Below are 23,256 nucleotides of genomic sequence, written 5' to 3' on the forward strand. Positions count from 1 at the left end.
TATATCATATAAATATTATATTCCTCTTTTTAAGAGTAGTGGACTTTTGCCTTACGATTACGTCATGAGTGAAATTTTAAAAATGAACAGATTTCAGTCCGCTGACCCATTTCCAAACAACGAAACTGCTCACACATGTCAGTTTATACGCAGTGAAAATCTCTTTGTTTTAAAACATTTTTGGGGGAAAATAAAATTTTTCACATTTATTTCATTGTTCCTGCAAGGGGAATTTTAGTGTTTCAGTAGTTAGTTAACTATTATTTGCAGAGATGTTTTTAATGTTTGCAATATCGTTAAGAATGATATATTTAACGAACGAATGAAAACCAACGATTTGTTTAAAATTTTATAATAAATGGTGTTTTCTAATGGAATTGGAGTACAAATGAGCATACCGTATAACAAACACAACAACGATGCCTACCTTATAAGTCTTTGAATAAACTTACATTTAGTTGGCTATTTGGTACTTACCGAACAAGGAATAAACCGATGCCACTTTGGTGATGGTTACCAGTTCTACTTAATACGCCATCGACGCTTTGGAAGGGGTCACACATAAAATAACTACAACCTTTCAACATGGTATTAACTACAAAATCATTTGTTGCAAAAAGTTCAGTCTTTTTTCTGTAAAACAGAACGTCCTCCACAAACGATTGTACTGGTTACCTGGCGACTTCGTCCACGTGGAATATTGACTTTGGGCAGTATTTTTATTTTTTAGGATACTTTGCCAATAATACATAAACTGCTCTTTCCGCTGCTGGTGGCGCTCTTTTATGATACAGCGGATATCCTTTCTCATTGTAGAATCTTTAATAGTATTTCCCAACGAACTTTATTAATGTTTATAAATTATTATTTATCTAGTGGCTAAATATAAAGTTTATTGTTTTATCTTCGAAAATGACGAATTCCCATACAAACTTCCATCCCCTATTTCAAACCAGCTATTTATTTTTTCGCAATTAAAGGTTCAGTGGCTTAGGCGTGAAAGCCTAACAAACAATCTTAGATTCACATTTATAACATTAATAGGGTGGTAGGTATATATTTACAATTACAATTATGTTAACTTGACTCACATTTACAAATGTAAGGGCTGTTACGTACAGGTTAATATATTGGCTATATCGAAAGAAGTATAACGGCCTTACAATAAAACTTGGTATAAAGTTATAACTGAAGATAAACAAAGAAAATGCAAAATGTTTACAATATCGTTGTATATAACTATATAACTGTATATAGTATAACTTTATGCCAATTTTATTTGTAAGTCCATAAGTATCTATAGACATCATCTATAGACTAGTACTTACTGTCAACTAATAACCACTTCGTTCACATGAAAGACGTTCCATATTTTTTCTATCGCTTCATTTGAACTTTTATTAAATAAATTAGATAATAACTTTGTTTCTTCCAGTAAAATGAAGAAATATAATAATTAAGTAACGAATAAAACTCATTTTATTTTCTGGGTAATATCTTTTGGCGCAACAATTCGGAAGTTGAACAAACTTAACCAGATTTACGGATAATGCGTCATTCAGTCGGTTGGCTAAGTGGTCAAAATGCTAGGGCATTTCCCATGAGGCATTGGTTTCAATCCCCCATCATTTTCAAATTTTAGTATGAAAATAAATGTTTTTAACCAAACTGCTAAAAAAATATTTATAACATCATTCTAATTCTACGTCTTATGACAAAAATATACGTTTTATAACGAAAGAAGCAAAACTTTAAGAGTCGCTCATAAAACTGAAGGTACGCCCATAAAAATCGATGACATAAAACGTTTTACAATGCTACTACATTATTCAAAACACAAATTATTGTTAACAAGGTATCAGTATGACGAATTGGTTGTGTAAGAATGTTCGTGACTACAGTCGTTAGCGATTCGGATACACTGATAAAGTTCTGAGGTCGGACGTAGGCTGCCGAGTTTCTAGTACCCTTCTTGAGTGATAATAAAATGGTTATAGAGCAGCGAGGGTGCTCAAGGACTTCACATGACATGTGTAATCTTACCAAAATTAAAAAAAATATACTGGCGCAACACTTTATTCATAATTCATTATATCTTATCTTATATCTTTAAACGAGCAAAAAATAAATAAATATATATACTAGTTGACCCAGCAAACGTTGTTTTGCCATATAAGTTATTTTTAGAGTTAAGTCGTTTCTTAGACATTGTAACATTACTTTATTTTTCGAAAATAAAAGAATTTTTCCAAAATAAACGTAGTCTGAATTGCTCCTTATTACATCAGCTAATGCTGCCAATGAAAGTCCTATCAAAATCAGTTCAGCCATTTCAGAGATTAGCCGGAACAAACAGACACACAGACAGACAGACAAAAATTGTAAAAATATATATTTTGGTGTATATATTCATATACATGTAGTAAAAAACGGTTATTTCAATATTACAAACGGACACTCCAATGTTCTTTATATGTATAGCTAATCTGAATCTCGGCTCCAACTATTTTCATAAAATTTAGTTTACAGGGAATTTGGGGGGCGATAAATTGATCTAGCTAGGTTACAGGTTATGGGGTCATGCTGCTGACATTGATATAGTATTTGCACTGCAAAAGAGAGCTGTTCGTGCTATATATCAGCTTGGTTATAGTCAGTCTCTCAAAGAAAAATTTAAAGAAATAAATATTATGACTGTTTATTGTCAGTACATTCATGAAAATTTAATATATCTTCACAAAAATCGTCACCTTTTTGCTCTTAATAGTGATTTTCATTATTATAACACTAGAAATAAGGGATTGCTTGTGACTAATTCTAGTAGGCTTCATAAGATACATAATAGCTATAAGGGTAAATGTATACACTTCTACAATAAAGTCCCAGCCACTGTTCAGGCATTATCTATAAATAAATTTAAATGTTTTATAAAAAAATGGCTCTCACGTAAATCCTATTACTCCACTGCTGAATATCTAAATGATCGGACAGCCTGGGACTAGATTGTGGTTATTTTATAGCGACTGTACAATATTGTATAATTTTATTGAAAAGAGCGCAAAAAAAAGAATGCTGGGAGAGTTTCTTGCGCCGCTTCTTCTCTCTCAGAGCGCCATTTGTTTCCGAAGCGGTAGTAGTATCTAGTAGTATAAAAAATGACATCAAAAAGAATTCTAAAGGAATCAATTTTGAGAAAATAAATGCCTTTTATGCCTTTTTACAATTAAAAAAAAAATAGTTTTATCCGCGTTTTAATGAGAAACAGCTACAATAACATAAGTCTACAAAGGTAAATTTCGCCACTATACAAAACTATAATAGCCGAAATAGGACATTAGGTGATCCGGAAAGAAGAAGACCCCGGTTAGAATCCAGATTATTAGATTTTACTTTGTTTAAGTTTTTTACTAATTTAATATAACTCAGCATATTAATTAAACCAGGTGTTACACTTAGAACAATATTTTTAACTAAAATTTAAAAGAAATATTTTTGAAAGTTAAAATTTGACAAGAAAGATATCTTATAATTGTAAGAATTAGAGTTTCATAAAGTACATAAGTAAATATTTCAAGAACATCAAGCCAAGCCATCAAAATGAATGAGATTCAATTCCTAACAAGATTCTCTCTACGTCGAAATAAGATTATACTTAGTGGTGAACAGAAATATTATATTACTCAGCCTATATATCAACGCAGATTCGACGCTTTAAGCAATTCTTTTTAGTGAAATTAAGATATTATTCGACACTATATTTTACCAAGTCAGATTTTTTAAATAAACAGAATATTAAGACAAAACAAAATATACAGAACTCATTTAAGAGCGATCGAGCCTTTCATGAATAAGCAAACATCGATAGAATTTTTCACATCACTTATCTCATACTTGTAAAGATTCCAAGAACATGAAGCCAAGCCATCAAACTTAATGTGATTCAATTCCTAACAAGTTTCTCTTTATGTCGAAACGAGGTTACACTTGCCAAAAGTGAACAACATTCAACGAAATTGTTATCTCTACGTGTTTCTTGAACCAGCAGCGTTTGTCTTCAATGCAATGTAGTAAATTGCTATTTATGCTTATAAAGCTTTATCGGTTTCTATATTGCTAAAAATAAATATTTTCCCCGAAACAACTTTTCTCATTTCAACTGATTGGTTTTCTTAGCATATTCCTACTGCGACTCATATTTTTATATTATGTTCTGTTAAAACAATTTGGATAAAAAATATTCAATACGACATTGAGTGCAACTAGTACATCTATACACTCAGTCTGTTTTTTTTTTATTGTATTAATTTACGATTCATTTTTATTTTCATTCCAACTAAGTTTAAGTTCAAAAATTTTTCAATACTTTTGAAGATCATTCATATATTATTATTATATTATTATGTTTATCACAACGCTCAAGTGGGTGTAAAGAGGTTTTTAAACTATCGGAAAACAAAACATAAAAAGATATTCCATCTTTCGGAGTGTGACTGGTGCGAGTTGGAGTAGTGAGAAAATCTTGTTACATTAACGTCTGTGCCAGCAGGTTGGCGTTAGTTTGCAAACCTGTCATTGGTGATTTTGCAGTCTTGGCATTTCTACGAAGGTCCCCATACTCAACTGTCTTTGCAATCATTGATGTCATTTAAAGCTGTGTCTTTTTCTCCATCATATTCTAAAGACTTACATACATCCACATACACAAACATGCACAAATACAAACACACTTACATAGATTATACTATACCTCACCGCACTCGCCGGCGAGTGTGTTAACTCTTTTATCAAAAGTCCATCGGACTTTCAGATCATATTAGACCGTAAGCGATCTTCTCTCCGACCCTCAAGCACACAGCCAGTCTGACATTCTAGGCTCCTTAAGAGACACCCCGTGGCTGTTGAGCATAATATTTGCGACCTCCACAGCCCACGACCTATGTACCTGTTATAGCTTTTAGGGCTGACAGCATAGATGATGTTTTTAGTCCGTTCCGGGGTTCAAATACGTAAATGTATTTTCCTACTCTCCAAAAAAAAAACATCATGTTTCAAGTCTCGTAACTTATATATCTTTTCATTATGCGGTTCTGTATAAAACACTATCGAATGCTTGGTGCTAATCATAAGTTTTGTGGATACATTATTTGATTTTAAATTAATAATACCATTTAATACAAAATTACTATTTTTAATTTCACGTCTTTTATTTATTTTTACGGAAAGACAAATTATCATACATAGGGTTCACCTGATAGTATGTGATCACCCTGGCCCATTCTATATTTACAATACCTCTGTATTGTAAATATAGTATTGGCCGGGCAATCACAATAGCATTAAAAACCTTTAAAAATCGTCAAATTTTTGGGTTTTGGACCACGATGAGGCAGCGATACATAATTATCGGTTAGTATTCTGTACAGTTATTATTAGATCTCTGGTTTTTTATATATTTGGTTCTCCTACGGATCGCCTCATTTTTGATTCAATCTCGCAGGGAAACTCCGAGCATAGCCCTCTCCATTGCCACCTGAGCAACCAAAAGCAATTGCTTAGCAGAAACCTGAAGGTCATGAGCATGAGTGACCATGAGCTTTCTGATAAGAAAAAGCCTTAGAATGCCGTAAATACTTCACGAACGATTATGAGATTTTCAATTATAGCCGTTTTACACATTTTCAGTTACATATACCTTACATTTCAAAAATATGTGAACGTTTCAAATAATTCTAAGGTTTCTAACATAATGATATATAAGTAGAGGCTGAAGTTGTTCCTAGAACCAATCGAATAATCTGCTCAGTATCATTCCTCTCAAAAACTTATCAAACAAGAAATGAAATGAGAACAATACATAAAACATTATGGGAACACTATTTATAACGACTACTTGAAATGTAAAGGCGCCTAAATTCGGATTGTTTCAATACCGTTTCCTCGGAGCGCGTGTATGAATTATTTATTTTTTATCTAAGTTTTCCGAATACTGACGGGCGTGACTTGCTTTTAAGTAAATACGCCTTTTGCCAGTATTGCATGTCCCAGTTCATTAATCTTCTGTCGCCGCTGTTGCGAAATAGAAGGCTTTCAGTAAAGCTCGTGTGTTTATGACAATTACATTAAAATACCGGTATAGGGTCATAGAATCTCGCATGAATGTTAAAGGTGAAGGTAATTTCATTATACTATTAATATATAAAATGTGAGGAATAGTTTCTATTGAATTATTTATTCACTAAGCGTTGGTTGATAAAAATAGAAAAGGCAACATTTTTTTTTTCTCGTTTTCTGATTGAGTGTCGTTTATTAAAGTATGTATTATTTTCAATATGATTGTGATTAACTTAACAAATCAATACCAATTTATTTATTTTACCATTTACCACCACAGAATGGGAATGAACTTTTTTTCGTTTGCTCTGCATATAAGTCATGTAATTTTTGTCTGTTTTTATGTAAGTCAACTGCAGTTGCCCAATCAATAAAAACTATCACTGAATAAAATACCAGCGCCTAAACTACTTACAACAATTCTGTGTGTGACACAGTAGATTCCATGTGATCGACAACTTGCGATCGAAAAAAAAAAGTTACGATCCATCAACAAGTGATCAACTTAGGTCTCGACTCTGTCAATGTGAGCCGAGACTAGACAGTTCAAATTTAGCAAAAATAAAAATGTTAAGGTACCGGTTAAGCAACACATGTGTCAATCTATCAATCTCAATTCATTTTCAATTCTCATATCAATATCCATTTGACAATTTTTAGATGACGTGATAACTTTAACTGCTAACCGTAACTGTCGAATCTTCGCCAGTCAAAGCTATTGTTAATGTTAAATAGTTAAATAACGACCTTTCAAGAGTTTCAAATGAATATTCCATTATATTGACTTGATATTTCACTTTTAAAGTTAAAGTTAATTAACTATGCCAATGAATACGATGGTGCGACACATTCCACATTCTATATTAAATTCAGCGTTAATTTTAACGTTAAATTTGACTTGAACCTTAACCATAACAGGTAATATGACGCAGCCTAAGTTTTAAGTTAACTAGACTCAATATATCTGAAGTTTCTATGACAGTGAATGTCACCACGGCTTTCGGTTTTTTCAACACATTATCACTAATGACTGCAGTGATTACATACCATTAGATGACCAGTATTTCTGCTCCTTCGTCTTCTTGTTGTATTATAGTGCTTTTATCATCAATCTTGCTGAAGACATCTTCAGAACTGCAGATAAAATTGAATGTAAATGATTAAAGTTTCTAAATAGAACCATACATAGTCAATAACTGACAAAATACAATCTCCGAGTACAAGGAAAGCGCGAAAAGTCTTGACAGCGATGCGGGTCCCTTGACACCCTTTGAAGCTGACAACAAGTTACAAACGCAATCTTTGAAATTGAATACAAGGTAAAAGGGTTGTATTTTTAAAGCATCAATATTGAAGCTTTCAAAGACTTTAGCTTTAAGCAATTATATATACGACATTATACTTTGCACCTTATTTTAATAAGGTGTTATTTTCATTACTTATATTAACTTTAAGGACAATGGCTATTAGTAGATAGTACAATAAATATTTCAAAAATATCGTTTTGAATAACCCAAATATCTACGAACGCGCTTGTTTTATAAAAAACTCTCACTAATTTTGAACAAACATATTTTTAGTTTTTATTACTCATAATAATGTTTGTAACTGAATACATATCACAGAATATATTGAATGCTAGAATTTAGGCTGATCTTAGATGTTCAGAATCAATCTATATACGAGATTTCCACCTATGTATTAATTCATCACCATATTTCTAGTACCATAAGTCGTAGAAACTGGTTTGGTAGGAATATTCATTTCGCTAAGTAGACGTCAGCTAAGAAATGATTTTACGAAATTCTACCCGCAAGAGTTTTTTTTTATTATGAACAGAACAACGTCTGTCGGGTCAGCTAGTATACTATATATTATAAAGATGACCCATATAGCCCGGTGGCTATTGACTCTTTCACAACATTTTTTATATGATGAATATGGATGTTTGTTTTTGAGTCATGGATGCTCATTTTATGTATATATGAGTCTATGTATGTATATCGTTGCATCGCACCTATAGTAGGTACAGGACTTGTCTAATTTGGGTCAATATAATTTTTTTATTAGTGTGTCAATATTAAAACAACGGGTTGCACTTCGAGAGTGCTGGCAGAAGTGAAAACTTGAAGATTAACGTAAAATATAATATAAGGGAATAATTTCGCACGAATTGCTTTATATATCAGCATAACAGTACTAGCATTTATGTGATTAAATTCAATATTCATTTAAGTATTGCGTTATCGTACAAAAATATGACAAATCATATAACTTTCAAAATTTAACACTTCAGAATTTTTACAATTACTTTACATTAAAAATTTAATCTCTCAGAGAAATCAACTTTCATACATAATTGCAACGACTCTTTTACGAATTCTCGATCAGGCCATGTGTCCTGAGGCGAGTTTAACATTTTATACCCGTACCAAGAAAAGAGCTCAACGCCGCTAAAGAAATTTTCACTTTAAAAAAGATGTTCCAATGTTATTCCTTTTCATTAAATTATATTTGAAACCAAATTTTGGTATTTGTTGGTGTATGGTTATTGTAACAGAAACGCTAAAGAGACACACGAATTTCCAGAAATTGCTTCGAAGTGTAGATAAAGCGATAGATGGACGAACTTATCTATGCTATAAAAAAGAATTACAACACCAAAAGTGTCTGTTGTATCACGGAATACACTCATTAGCGTGCAGACCGGCAACCACGATAATTTGATGAAGGTTTTGAAACAAAATTGTGATTTATTGAAGAAAAAATGACATTTTGTCTAACTTGTGTGTATAGGTATTCTTATTATTTATTCAAACGTTGCTTGTCGATGAGTCGATTTTGATGATATTATAATTGTATTTTGAAGATAATGAAGATTACTAAATCATGATTTAACTGGTTAGGCTATAAAAATTTAACTCTATTTATAACATTTGTGATTTCATCTGTATTAAAACTATTATCAGTCAACTCAAATTTTATTATTTTCAACTATTTGTTAATGATCCAGGCTTTTTTCTAAAAGCATAAAGCATAATGCCGAAATGAAATAAACCTATACCACTGAGTAAAGGATTCTAATGAAGTAACTCAGCCAGCTTATAGCAATCGAGATTATGCCTTGGGACTTAAATAGCTCATAATAATACTTACCCTACACTGTACAAAATAGCCAAAACGACAGGAAGTAAGGAAAAATGTTTCCATCAAACACCGGCCTGAATCGAATCTGCGGCCCGTTAATTGCAAGGCAGACACGCAAACCATTCAATCAATGCCCTCCATAATGGAATTCATTTATCAGTTAATCAAAACCGCTTTAGGCTTCAATCTATACAAAATATAAATATAATTTTGTCCATTTAACTTATCTCCTGTTTGTTCCGACTAATTTCCGAAAGTACTATTAAGTTAAGAATCAATCTATAGATTGATTCAAGGTACAAAAAGATTTCCACCTATGTATTGACTCATCATCATCATCTTGTGGCAATCTACGAAGGTAAGGACATCATTCAGCCGCAGATTCTTTCTGTTTCTGGGACCGTACCTTTATACTAAGCTACAAAAGGTATTAGTTTGTATGGTCTAAACATGTATAAATTTCGATCAACTGCACACGAATGGCTCCTTTTGCAAGACTATTGTCACACGGAGGGTACTTCTGGAGGTCTTGGATGGTTAGCACACCTATGAAACGAGAACACCCTATCGCACGCATGTTTTCACATACACATCTCTCTCTGTCTCTCACACACACGCACACACACACTCACATTTACCTCTATAATTTTTAGAGCTTTTTGATCACTGTGTAAGAGTGGATTCTGGTGACCAGTAATACAGGTATTTTAAACGGACTTCAAAAAAGGAGGAGGATCTCAATTCGTCGGTATGTTTTTTTTTATGTTTGTTACCTCAAAACTTTCGACTGGATGAACCGATTTTGGTAATTCTTATTTTATTTTTATTTGAAAGCTGGTGCTTACCGTGTGGTCCCATAGCGATTCGGTCCAGATTTGGCAATGGCAACCATGAGAAAACCATAAAAGTCTTAAATTTGCTATAAGTGTGTGCGCAACAAATTTACGAATAACTCAATATCGCGCCAACCGATTTCGATGATTATTTTTTTATTGGAAAGGATATACTTCAAAGATAGATTTGGTGAGAGTTTAGTTGATTTACGGAATCCATGGCAAAGTAACGTCACTCTTCAATTAAGCGCTTAAGTTCATTGCTGCATTGAAAAATTTAGTATATCTACACATATTTAGACAAATTCTTAGTTAGTGTACTAAAAATAAAAAATAAATTAACAAAAAAACAACCCACTTCAAAAACACTATTCCAAAACAATAGATATAAAATTATGCACTAAAAAATAATAAAATAATTGCGCATTTTTGTACAATCTAATTAATAAATCTAATTCTAGTTACGATTATTGTAATTTTTGAAGTCGGTGTCATCCAAGATAGGTTTGTTACTACTTGCCCTGTACTTTTCCCGGGGCGTAGAAAGAATAGGGGAGTCCCAGGCCCATGGGTGTCGTAAGAGGCGACTAAGGGCTTTTTGAAGTGGGAGAGTCACGCTGCCGTCTTTTGACGTCAGCACAATCGGGCCAGACTCGTCTGGGTTAATTACCACACTCGCACAGAATACCGGCGTGAAGTAGCGGCCTAGTGCCGCTAAGTTTCGCATAGTTTAGTGTCGAGGACCGGTGGCCATTCCCCCCCCCCCTCCTCCCGAATATGACAGCGGAACTAAAAAAGATTTTACCCCAGGAGGGTGCCGGCTCTACCAGAGTTGGAGAATCCCTCCCTGGGCACTCTAGCTCGGGCTGCCCTTCGTATTCAGGGGAGGGCACAGAACCGCGCATGACCAAGGACAAACGAGGCAGTATCACCACGGTACCCTGCTCTACACTCAACATGGACTTTTGCAAAATCAGGGGAATTCACTCCAATTTAAACGCCGTCCACCATCACCTTGAGACGGCGCAGCCAGCTTTGTGTTTCCTTACTGAGACGCAGATATATCGACCTAGCGATACGTCATATTTAACGTACCCCGGGTACGAAATTGAGAACAATTTTTTGCCTCATGCCGGGGTATGTGTGTACGTTAGGGAGGATATCTGCTGTCGCCGTCTCGGCAATTTCGAGGGTAGGGACCTGTCCACTCTCTGGCTCCGCGTAGATTTAGAGGACCGCGTCCGCATCTATGCGTGTGTCTACAGGTCCCATAGTGGTAACGCAGAAACCAATCATCTCATGGGCTGCGTTCAAGCGGCAATTGACGACGTACTTGCACAGATCCCCTCCGCTGAAATCGTAGTCTTGGGTGATTTCAACGGGCACAATGCCGAATGGCTTGGATCACGTACTACAGACTACGCAGGGCGATCTGTGCATAATTTTGCATTGGCGTATGGTCTGTCCCAATTGGTTGAGTCGCCAACGCGGCTCCCGGATGTGGATAGCCACATGCCGTCCTTATTGAATCTTCTGCTGACTACACATCCCGATGGTAACCAGGTCTTTGTCGACGCCCCTCTCGGAGTGTAGTGTCTATCCGACGCCAACGTCGCAGACCACCAGCACCCCGCCGCGTTTGCCACTACAAGTCAGCAGATTGGGATAGGATGCGTTCCTTTTTTGCATCCTACCCTTGGGGCAGGGTTTGTTTCCTTTCGGATGATCCTAGTGCCTGCACCGTTGCAGTAGCCGATGTGATACTACAGGGTATGGATATTTTTATACCAAACTCTGTAGTACCCATCGGTGGCAGATCACAGCCCTGGTTCGATGCGTCGGTTAAAGCAGCATCTGACTGCAAAAAACAGGTGTATCGAACTTGGGTTGCGGCGCTGGGCACAAAGGATCCAAACTGCACAGTTCTTAAGAGGAAATACAACCATGCCTCAAGATTTTTTAAGCGGCAAATCGCCCGTGCAAAGTCAAAACACGTCGTTAAAATCGACGAGCAGCTTTCCAGTTACCCGACCGGAACACTCAAGTTCTGGTCGTTGTCGAAAGCTGCTCTTGGTAACTTCAGCCAGCCGTCCATGCCGCCGTTGCACATGAGGAATGACACCCTGGCCCGTACGGCAAAAGAGAAAGCCGATCTCTTGTGCACTCTTTTCGCCTCCAACTCGACTCTTGACGACAACGGAAAAACACCGCCGACCATCCCGCGGTGTCAGAGCTCTATGCCTGAAGTACAGTTCAGACAAAAAACTGTTATGCGAGCTCTGTTTTCGTTGGACGTCAGGAAGTCGAGCGGGCCGGATGGCATTTCTCCAATCGTGCTTAGAACGTGTGCCCCTGAGTTGACACCGGTGCTAACGCGTTTATTCCGGCACTCTTATTCTAAAGGCGTAGTCCCTGACTCATGGAAGTCTGCCCTTGTCCATACGATCCAAAAAAAAGGAGACAGTTCGGATCCGGCAAACTACAGGCCTATTGCTATTTCCCTGCACTCCAAAATCATGGAGAACATAATTAGCCGTCAGCTCTTGGTATACCTAGAGGGTCACCAGTTGATCAACGACTGACAATACGGGTTTCGCCATGGTCGGTCGGCAGGTGATCTTCTGGTATACCTGACACATAGATGGGCTGCGACTATTGAAAGCAAGGGGGAAGGCCTGGCAGTTAGACTGGATATAGCGAAGGCCTTTGATCGTGTATGGCACAAGGCGCTCCTCTCCAAACTTCCATCATTTGGGCTTCCCGAGAGCTTGTGAAAGTGGACCTCCAGCTTCCTCACTGGGCGTAGCATACACGTCGTTGTCGAAGGATATTGCTCGAACCCGAAACCCGTGAATTCTGGAGTGCCCCAAGGCTGTGTGCTGTCTCCCACGCTGTTTCTTCTGCATATCAATGATATGTTGGACACCTCCAACATTCATTGCTATGCAGACGACAGCACTGGTGATGCCATATACACGGGCCATGCAGGTCTCTCTCGGGAAATAGTCGACCAGTGCCGGGAGAAACTTGTTTCTTCTATCGAGTCCTCTCTTTTTGATGGTCGCGGAATGGAGTTTCTCAAGTTTGCGCGTTTACCACTAAAAAAACCCCATTTGTCGTATCACCGCTCTTCGACAACACTTCCCTCAAAGCCTCGCCTAGTATCGGAATACTGGGTGTCGAAATCTCGAGCGATTGCCAATTTTGTGGTCACCTGGAAGGCAAAGTCAAATTGGCTTCAAAGAAACTGGGCGTCATTAATAAAGCACGGCAATACTTCAAGCCGGCCCACATACTAGCGCTCTACAAAGCGCAGGTCCGGCCACACATGGAGTATTGCTGTCATCTCTGGTCTGGCGCACCCCAGTATCAGCTCGATCCATTTGACCGCGTGCAACGCAGAGCAGCTCGAATTGTCGGGGACCCAGTGCTTTGTGAACGGCTGGATCACTTGGCGTTGCATAGAGACTTCGCTTCATTGTGTGTCTTCTACCGCATTTATCACGGGGAGTGTTCCGAAGAGCTGTTTAACCTGATTCCTGCCGCCGAATTCCACCTTCGCACGACACGCTACAAGTTAGGATATCATCCTCACCATCTGGATGTGTGGCGGTCCTCCACAGTGCGGTTTTCAAGGAGTTTTCTTCCACGTACTACAAATCTGTGGAATGAGCTTCCTTGTGCGGTGTTTCAGGGACGATACGACATGGGTACCTTCAAAAAAAGCTCGTACACCTTCCTTAAAGGCCGGCAACGCTCCTGTAATTCCTCTGGTGTTGCAAGAGATTGTGGGCGGCGTTGATCACTTAACAACAGGTGACCCGTACGCTCGTTTGTCCTCCTATTCCATAAAAAAAAACTTACATAGTTATAGGTGAGATGTGCTTGAGTCGTGAAGAGGCGAGAGGCGAGAGCGGGTCGCAACGGAAGGACACCGATTCCAAAAATAACAATAATCGTAACTAGAATTAGATTTACTAATTAGATTGTATCAAAATACGCAATTATTTTAATACCTTTTAGTGCATATTTTATCTATTGTTTTGGAATAGTATTTTTGAAGTCGGTTGTTTTTTTGTTAAAATTTTTTTATTACCTTTCACAGGCACCAGCAATCTACGGCCAAAACTTTTGTATCCCCTGTACATTTAAGTTTTCGCTGTATTGTTATTTTGGTTGTTGGTGATAAAAATAAAGTTATTAATTATTATTATCACGATATCTCTGGTAACATAAGTCGTAGAAACTGGTTTGGTGGGAATATTCATTTCGCTAATTAGAGGCCAGCTTAGAACGGATTTTACGAAATTGTCGCAAAATACATTAATACCCATAAAAGTGCATTAAAGATTATTTTACCATTGTCTACGTAATATGATTTTGCCATTCTGCAAGTTGTGTAATTATGCCATGTTTTTCGGTATGAAAAATTATGCTTTTTATTTGTTCAAAAACTAGGAAACTGGAACTTAATGTCATGTTTCAACATGATAAGCGCAATCGAGTTGAAGTTTAAATGTTCAGGTTCCTAGCAATCCTTAGCGGTACCGAATTATATTTGCCAGTATGCATCATTTACAACCCTGTTATAAGTCTTTTGCTTTTCTCGTTAGTTCTTACTGTAAAAATAATACAAATGCGACGGCTTAAGAAGGTTGAAGCAATTTGGCTTTTGGTGTTATCACATAATATTATAATATTATATATACGTGACGGGGCAAGGCCGGTCACGTGGTCAGGATCCTTGTAGTTGTCCATTGTTGTGGGCGTTTGACACGACACCAAGAAAAACACAGTCTTACAAATAAACACACGATAAAATAATCAACAAGACACCGATTAAGTTTCACTTCAAATAAAAAGCTATTATATATTTCGTAATAAAATCGTGATATTCCCTGCATACGCGTGCAACACAACCGCCTCGCTCGTAAGTTCTCGCTGACTGCCTGCTGACTGCTCGGCGCTCACCCGGCACCCGCTCTCGCTCACATTCGCACCGCACGCCGATTACACCCGATTTAAGACGAATACTGAAACATCTTCTAACGCGCTTCTTGCAGTCAACGTTCTTTACTACGACATTACATGAAAATATTAAAATTATTACTAATTTTAAATAATTTAAGCATATATTCAACTATATGTCTAAATGTCAATTAAAAATTTTATGCTCTTTTAAAAACTAAGTGAACCGAACTTTCAACAAGGCTGATATTGTGAGATTAAATAAATTACATATCAGCCTTCATTCAGATATTACAGTTATTTTCTAAACATAAATTGTTTGATATTATTATATATAATATTATAAATAAGAACTGCTATTCTTTTAGTCCTAATTTAACAAAGGCCTCTTCTAAATTCTTCTTCACTTCATAAATTTTTTGCCATCTTTCGCTTTAATTCTATCTCCCTATCTATTATATTGTTTTCCTCGTCTCCTGTTCACATTTCTGGGGTAAATCATCATTGTAATATTTTTATCCGCATTAAAGGGTATGTCCATCTCCATTTCTGCTTACATTTTTTTGATTGTTCTGTTTTTTATTTCATCCATCTTACGGACATTAACGGTCCATACACCTCTGACAAAACCTCCAATTTGGTGCCTAGAACGACTAGAATTATTCTGCTTTTCTAATATTATTTTTGCTACAGACAGATTTAAAAAGTCGTAGGTATCTCTAATATAAATATTTATTTAGTAAATATCTCTGGTCATTGAAATAAAGTTATAATAATTATTATAACACTAGAAATAAGGGATTGCTTGTAACTAATTATAGTAGGCTTCATAAGATACATAATAGCTTTAAGGGTAAATGTATATTTTTATAATAAAGTCCCAGCCACTGTTCAGGCATTATCTATAAGTAAATATAAATGTTTTATAAAAAAATAGCGTAAATCCTATTACTCCACTGCTGAATATCTAAATGATCGGACAGCCTGGGACTAGATTGTGATTGTTTTATAGCGATAGAAATGATTGTACATCATTGTATATTTTTATTGAAAAGAGCGCAAAAAAAGAAAGCTGGGAGAGTTTCTTGCGACCCTTCTTCTCTCTCAGAGCGCCATTTATTTCCGTAGTGGTAGTAGTATCTAGTAGTTATTAGAAATGTCATCAAAAATAATTCTAAAGGAATCAATTTTGAGAAAATAAATACCTTTTATGCCTTTTAAAGTACATACCAAAAGTTGCAACTAAAAGTACTAACTTTTTATTGCAACTTTATCTACAAAATTTAATCTACAAAAATTTAATTTATTATGCAAGAAATATTTTACTCTGCATATCACTAATAGCGTTGAACCTTTGATCCTCAAGAAATTTATTAATTCACGTTATTAATTGTTGCCTTATTTGTTAAGGTCTGTTTGTAATTCTAAATAATGAACGCTAACGTTCTTTGATGTCGAAGCGGAACATTAATTTTCATTTGTTTTTATTGATATAATAAACAATATTAATCATTCACTTCAAATGTCTATGATGAATTATGAAGTAACAGCTCATTAATTACTTAACTCTACAATACTTATATTATCATTTCACTTGATATTTACTTACGTGTTTCTTTCTCCTAATGCTTGTGTAAGCCCTAAACTTGATTTGATAGCTTGTTAGTAGAAACTTACAACTATTTATTATACAGATTATTTACTTAAATATTTAAACAAACATGAAAACTAAACTAAAATAAACTGTATGCAAATAAACAAAACAATGCTATTTGTTATCTAAGCAACATTAAGGTCGCAGTGTTCATTTAAAGTGCCCAAGAAACTGGCATCGTTCCCTCTTCGAATTGCCAAACTTGTCCTCTGGATAAGGTGCGTGTCATATCTCGGGTCACCTATTTTATTTATAAGTGGAATGGTATAAGTTGAATTCAAAGTGTCCACTACAGTCGGCAGAAATACGTATTCATAATATGAATACGTCTTTCATATAAATTTTCTGCGGCTTCCGTCGATGCTTCTGACGTCTTTGATGTGCTTTCAAGGTGTGAGAGCGCTACTGTGAACACAAGCTGAGCTCCACGGTAGCGTTCCACGACTCCAATTATTCAATTACATGCCATAAAGCCTCTTGCCATCGTCATGTAAAATTCCGTTTCGAGATCCCATGAATAAAGTCGGCGGTGATATGGCTTGAAAGACGGCCTATGCTACGGTGACAAAATGGGGCGTGTAATCGAAGTGACCCAATGTTGACCAAAGGAGAATCCTGAAGTCCTGACTTGAGTTCGTAACTTGGATGTTGTTGTTAAATAATTCTGATGACTAATATTGATGATTATAATAAAATCTACAGGTTGAGTTTTCAGAGTGAATCTTTTGAATTTCACATGACAGCTAGGATATTCTAGATTTAAAAAATGTGCAAAATCGGTTGTTTGTCTTTCAAAATGCGATGGTAAAAACCTTATTTCCAAAGAGTTAGTGGCATGGTTTAATGATTCCCCTAACATAGAACCACTTGCATCTAATCGTTAAGAAAATAAGACCCCCATAATTTAATTAAACTACAGAGAGTACAGAAATAAAAGAATTTTGGGGTGAATTGTGATACGTGAATAAAAGCAATTTCTTGGCTAATTCTGTACATAATGTCTTCACCGAGATTGTAGAGTCCAGATCCCAAAAGTTCTGGGGTAAAGGCTTCTAATAATAAATGCAGAATATTACATTTTCGTGAGATGGCACAAATATATAAATTTTCTGTACAAAACAGCAATTCATCCTTTCATCTAATTATCGGGACTGCATTATCTGAAAAAGTTCAATCATCTATTTTCACAATTCAAATCGCGATATGTAGCAGAATACTGAAAGAATATATTAGAACTTTGTATTATGTGACCTTTATAAATATAACGGTGTATTAAACGCCACATTACTCATAGTGACATTCTTGAATTTTATCCCTTGGGAGGTTCTGTGATACTAAAATATCTCGTATTTAGCCTTCAAAGGTAATTCCCCGCCTCATAACTCTACTGTCATGGCGGTCTGTATGAAAATAATTTTAATACTTTGTTACCTTCTTATTTTTACCAATTTCCTCACACTTCAAATGTTTCTTTCTTTGTTATGTTTTCCCGCCTTAACAAATCAACCGAAATTTTGCGCATTGCAAACGTTGTCAGGCAAAAAGAAAATAACCTAGGTTAGTATTTATTCCGATTTTTATGAGTTTTTTAAATTTTAGGTCGAGTCCACACATAGCAAATTACACCAAAATAAAGCTATTGACGGATAATGATTTCTAAGGTTCTCGAAATGTTGTTAAATGAAATCGGGATTATTAATGAAATCCAAAATGGCCGTTGCGCAAAATCCATACAAATACTTAAATAATTATCAATGTTACAATACGAGTATAGCTGTTGCTGAATGTGTGTCTATTGTCACACACATATAGTGACAGGGTTGCAGGGAATGAATTTGGAATATTTTTTTTAAATCCAAGATGGCCGATTCGCAAACTTCTTAGAAATACTATAAAATCAGTTTTAAAATATGGCTATGTGTGACTATATTATGTGTGTGTGACAATATTGTGTGTATGACAATATCACAGGGTTCCAGAGAAAGAAATTGAAATAATTTTTGAAATTCAAGATGGCTGCCATGTAAAAGTCTTAAAATAAATAAAAATATCATTGCGACAATATGGCTAATATTTAATGTGCGACTATAGAATGTGTGTGTTAAAATATCTCAGGGTTGCACGGAACTAATTCGGATTCATTTAAGAAATACAGGATGGCTTCTGCGCAAAATGACAACATGGACATCGTTTGAATACGAATAGATGACCACCGTACAAAATAATGTATTCAACAACATGGATATTGTTTGAAGTTTTTGAATGCAATATGGAACAAATTTGGGATATTTATTTAAATTAAAGATGACTACCGCGTAAAATTATCAATTCAACATAATTATTTTTATTATCGTTTCCAAAAAGTTCTTGGGGTGCCTGAGGTCGAAAATTATTATTACATTATATGCAAGCACACCTATATTTAAAGTTTCCATACCTCCAAATGAACAATGTCAAAAACATTCACTCATATCTGTCCGCTACGTAATTCCAGAGTAATCATACATTTATTATTTATGTTTCTTGGTTTTTAGTTTTCTCTTTATGTAGAGTGTCGGATTTTAGGAAGATCTATATAATCTGATCAGTATAGTAGGAATAGAACGAACTGTATGTATGTGCTTTGTACGTCCGAGTCAATACTTCAACAATACCAGCACCCCTTTTCACTTTTGAGGCTTAAGTATTAATTATGTTTTATTTATAAATCATTGGATTATTTCATAAGGCGTTACGGCTCAAATAATATTGATAACGCAAAGTAAGAGATTATTCTCTCATTCTGTGACTTACAGAAAATAAAAGAATACATTTTAAATAAATAAACAAAGCTTAAATAAACACCATTTATCTAGTGAAACATAATACAATTATGTAATTATTTAATTAAGTAAGTATAAATTGTTTCATAATTTGTTTCAGGTAAACCCAGATGAAAACAGATTACCAGTTATATCTAACTCATCACCATGTAAGTTTCTACGAAACATGTCAAACAATATGACAAATATTTGATTAGATTCCACAAAACGAAGTTATATCCAGTCATGATAGTATTATCTGAATATGTCAACAATAACATGTTCATTAATAATTTATCATGTAAAACTCGCAATGTTGAAAGCCGTGTAGTGCTGATTTCCAGTAACGAAGTAAATGTTAGTTTGATCACACAACTTATGCTTTATTTATTTATATCGGCTTCATTCACTTGAGTCTTGTGATTTCGTGGTCGCGGCCCGTCTAGCACGTCAAATTTGCGCTCGCAGTGCGCGGCTTAACAGGGCGAGGGGTACGAGGTGCGCCGGCTGTGATAACGAGCGCGGTAGGACTGAAACGAATGAATCACTAATAGCGGTCACGGGTGCATAAAATGTACTCACGATAGTATTTTCTTTGAATAACGCGAGTATTACATATATAACCCTTAACTGATATCGTGGGGCCGCGCGGGCCCCGGGATGACGGTTTCTTGGTTTGCTAATAAACTACGCATCATTAGCAACCGTCATTTTAAGTATTTTCATGACATCACTTTTCGCGGCGGGTGCCAGATGTACAGCGCGTATCACCCAGGGACCCAGGTATGCACGTGTTGGGGTTCGCGCGGCCCCCGCGGTACCTATTACATAGTTTTTTTTGCTTAGCAATTTTTATAAATCTTTACAGTTATTAATTCAAGATGTCGCGGCTTTTGAGTGATAAAATAATAGAAGAACTCACACACTATGATTCTGATTCCAAATCAGTGATCTAGAGTGATCTAGTCTAGTCTAGAATGAACATAGTTTCATATTATTATTTTTGAGCTATATGATTTACAAGTGATTTATTTCAGGTTAATTTTTGTGCAATTTTGATTAGAGATTATAAAACTTTATTTGTTTTTATAATACTTATAGTATTATAGTTCAAGTAAAATAATGTTATTTTTGATTTATGACTTTTTAAACTATAATTTTCATTGATAATTGTAACTTAGAAAGAAACATTACCAAAATATTATTGATACTATTTTGTGATCTCTTCTAGTATGCAAGTAAAAAGATTTATATTAATACAAACTATTTGGTTACATAAAGCCTATTCTTTATTATTTCTGGCCATGACATATATTCAAGTACATAGTTAAAAGTAACTAGCTAGAAGCAAAATTACTATGGGGGTCTCATGGCCCCCACGATACCAGTTACGTATGTCAAATTTTGGTTACCAGTTTAGGGTTAAACAAAATACTTAAATAATTAAAAAGCGTGTTATTGCAACTATATTTAATACTCAACACGTGCTCCCGCAAGAGTCGCGAAACGTCGAGTTAAATAAATTAATTATAAAAAAAATACTTTTACGCAAATACCTTAATTACATGTATTTTATTTCTTTAAAAAGTATTTTAATTAAATGAACTCACAGTGTCCTCTATATAACTGCGAACTCACAACACTCACACTGTTGAAAGACCTTCGATTGATCCGAAGGTAGCCTTCACCAACACCGATTAGCAATATTAAATGATTAAAGCCAATATAAATAAATATAACAACTTAACTATTTATGTAATTATGTATTTGAGAAATATATATTATTCACGCAACACACATGACGACATTTGTCCCAAAAATTTCAATCAATTAGCATAACACTAGAGGAATGAATATAAGATCATTGCTATCATTTGATTTTGGGATCAAAGGAGCGCTATAATTGTGATTGTCTCTGTAATGATACCATTTACACACCATTCATTTATTGTACCAAATGGACTTTGCGCTATTAAATGGATAGATAAAAGCCCGCTGCATCCGTTTTTAGCATTTTTTGTGAGATAATCACATCTAAAAGGTATTTTTTTCGCATTAAAGCTTAGGTTCATGATACATCAAATCTTTTCACTACTAAAATCACAAAAGTCATAGTCTTATATGGTAACGAGTTACAATGAATCAAATGAGATGCTATTTTTTCATGTAACACCCTTTAATTTGCAACTTTAACAGTTTTTATTTGTATTTCCAACAGTCGTTCCTAAAGAAGATAAAGGAGAAACTGTAAGTATAATAAAATTTAATGATTTATAATTTTCGCTCATTCAATATAATAATTGAAAATAAGAAATTGTGGGTTAGATCTATTAATTACCACATATCAATATTACGTTCTTATTGAATCTTAATGAATATGGCTGTATGGGCTCCGACCTTTGCCTGTCCTAATAATGGACGAAGAAACCAAAAACCGGATGTCACAGAAACGTGAGGCCATCTTGCTGTAACCGACCTCTGTTGCATTGTCGTCCAGTTACCTCGTAGTCACGTCAAGAAGTTTTACTTCAAAAATAGTTGATACATTATCATAATAAAATATAACATGAATTACACACATAATTAAGCCTTGTTTCATAATGTATAAGTAAAGCAGCTAATTGTTATAGGCTTCGTAAAATAATGGCCATAATAAAGTTCCGAGTAACACAGATTGCGTTTGACAATCATTTCAAAGCTATGTTTAATAAGTAGATTACTTTGGTCGGTTTGGCCAATTTGCGTTACATTTGACGGAATATAAAAAAAAACCTCATTCTATATATTATAAAAATATTTTGGAGTGATCAGGTATCAGAGTCAATTCTTGTACCTTAGAATGCTTTTCTATTAATGTGTGATATTCATAAGTATGATAGGTTTAATTGAAAATAACTATGTTTGTAGTAACAAACCTATCTTGGATGGCACCGACTCCAAAAACTACAATAATCGTAACTAGAATAAGATTAATGAATTAGATTGTATAAAAATGCGCAATTATTTTTATTCTTTTTAGTGCACATTATATCTATTGTTTTCAAAATAGTGTTTTTGAAGGCGGTTGTTTTTTTTGTTAATTTTTATTTTATTTTATGATTTTTAGTGAATTTGAAGTACACTAAGTAACAATTTGTCTAAATATGTGTAAATATACTAAATTTTTCAATGCACGTAAAATTGCAATGAACGTAAGTACTTTGCAATTTGATTACAGACAGTGTTCCGCTACTTTGTCATGGATTCCGTAATCAGAACCTAACCAAACTCCCACCAAACTATCTTTGAAGTATATCCTTTCCAATAATAAAAGAATCATCGAAATCGGTTGGCGCGAAATTGAGTTATTCATAAATTTATCATCCACTTTGCTATGTACGTATGTATAGCAAAATTTAAGACTTTTATGTTTTTCCCATGGATTCCACTGTCAGATCTGGACCAAATTACAATGGGACCACTCAGGAAGCACCAGCTTTCAAATGAAAAAAGAATAATCAAAATAGGTTCACCCAGTCGAAAGTTTTGAGGTAGAAACATAAAAAAAAATACAGACGAATTGAGACCTTTTTTTTAAAGTCGGCTGAAAATGTTTTATATTTATGAAATAACGAAATGTAGGCTTAATAGCATTTAATACCAATTTTTACTTCCTATTTGACAATTTTCTATTAGTAAATCACAAAATAGCACTTAAACAACTATTGTCGTAATAAAACCAATCATCACATAATTATTTTGC

General features: G+C 35.0%; 1 protein-coding gene across 1 annotated transcript in view; it reads left to right on the forward strand.

Annotated features, from left to right (window-relative positions):
- LOC126968052 (collagen alpha-1(V) chain) overlaps positions 1–23,256 on the forward strand; it is a 111,913-nt gene that overhangs the window by 29,747 nt on the left and 58,910 nt on the right. Inside the window, exons 3-4 of the mRNA XM_050812879.1 lie at positions 19,636–19,684; positions 21,733–21,761. Of these exons, the coding sequence (XP_050668836.1) occupies positions 19,636–19,684; positions 21,733–21,761 (78 nt within the window). The remainder of the gene's footprint in view (positions 1–19,635; positions 19,685–21,732; positions 21,762–23,256) is intronic.

The sequence above is a fragment of the Leptidea sinapis genome, chromosome 1 (assembly GCF_905404315.1).
Source record: "Leptidea sinapis chromosome 1, ilLepSina1.1, whole genome shotgun sequence".
Taxonomy (NCBI): Eukaryota; Metazoa; Arthropoda; class Insecta; order Lepidoptera; family Pieridae; genus Leptidea; species Leptidea sinapis.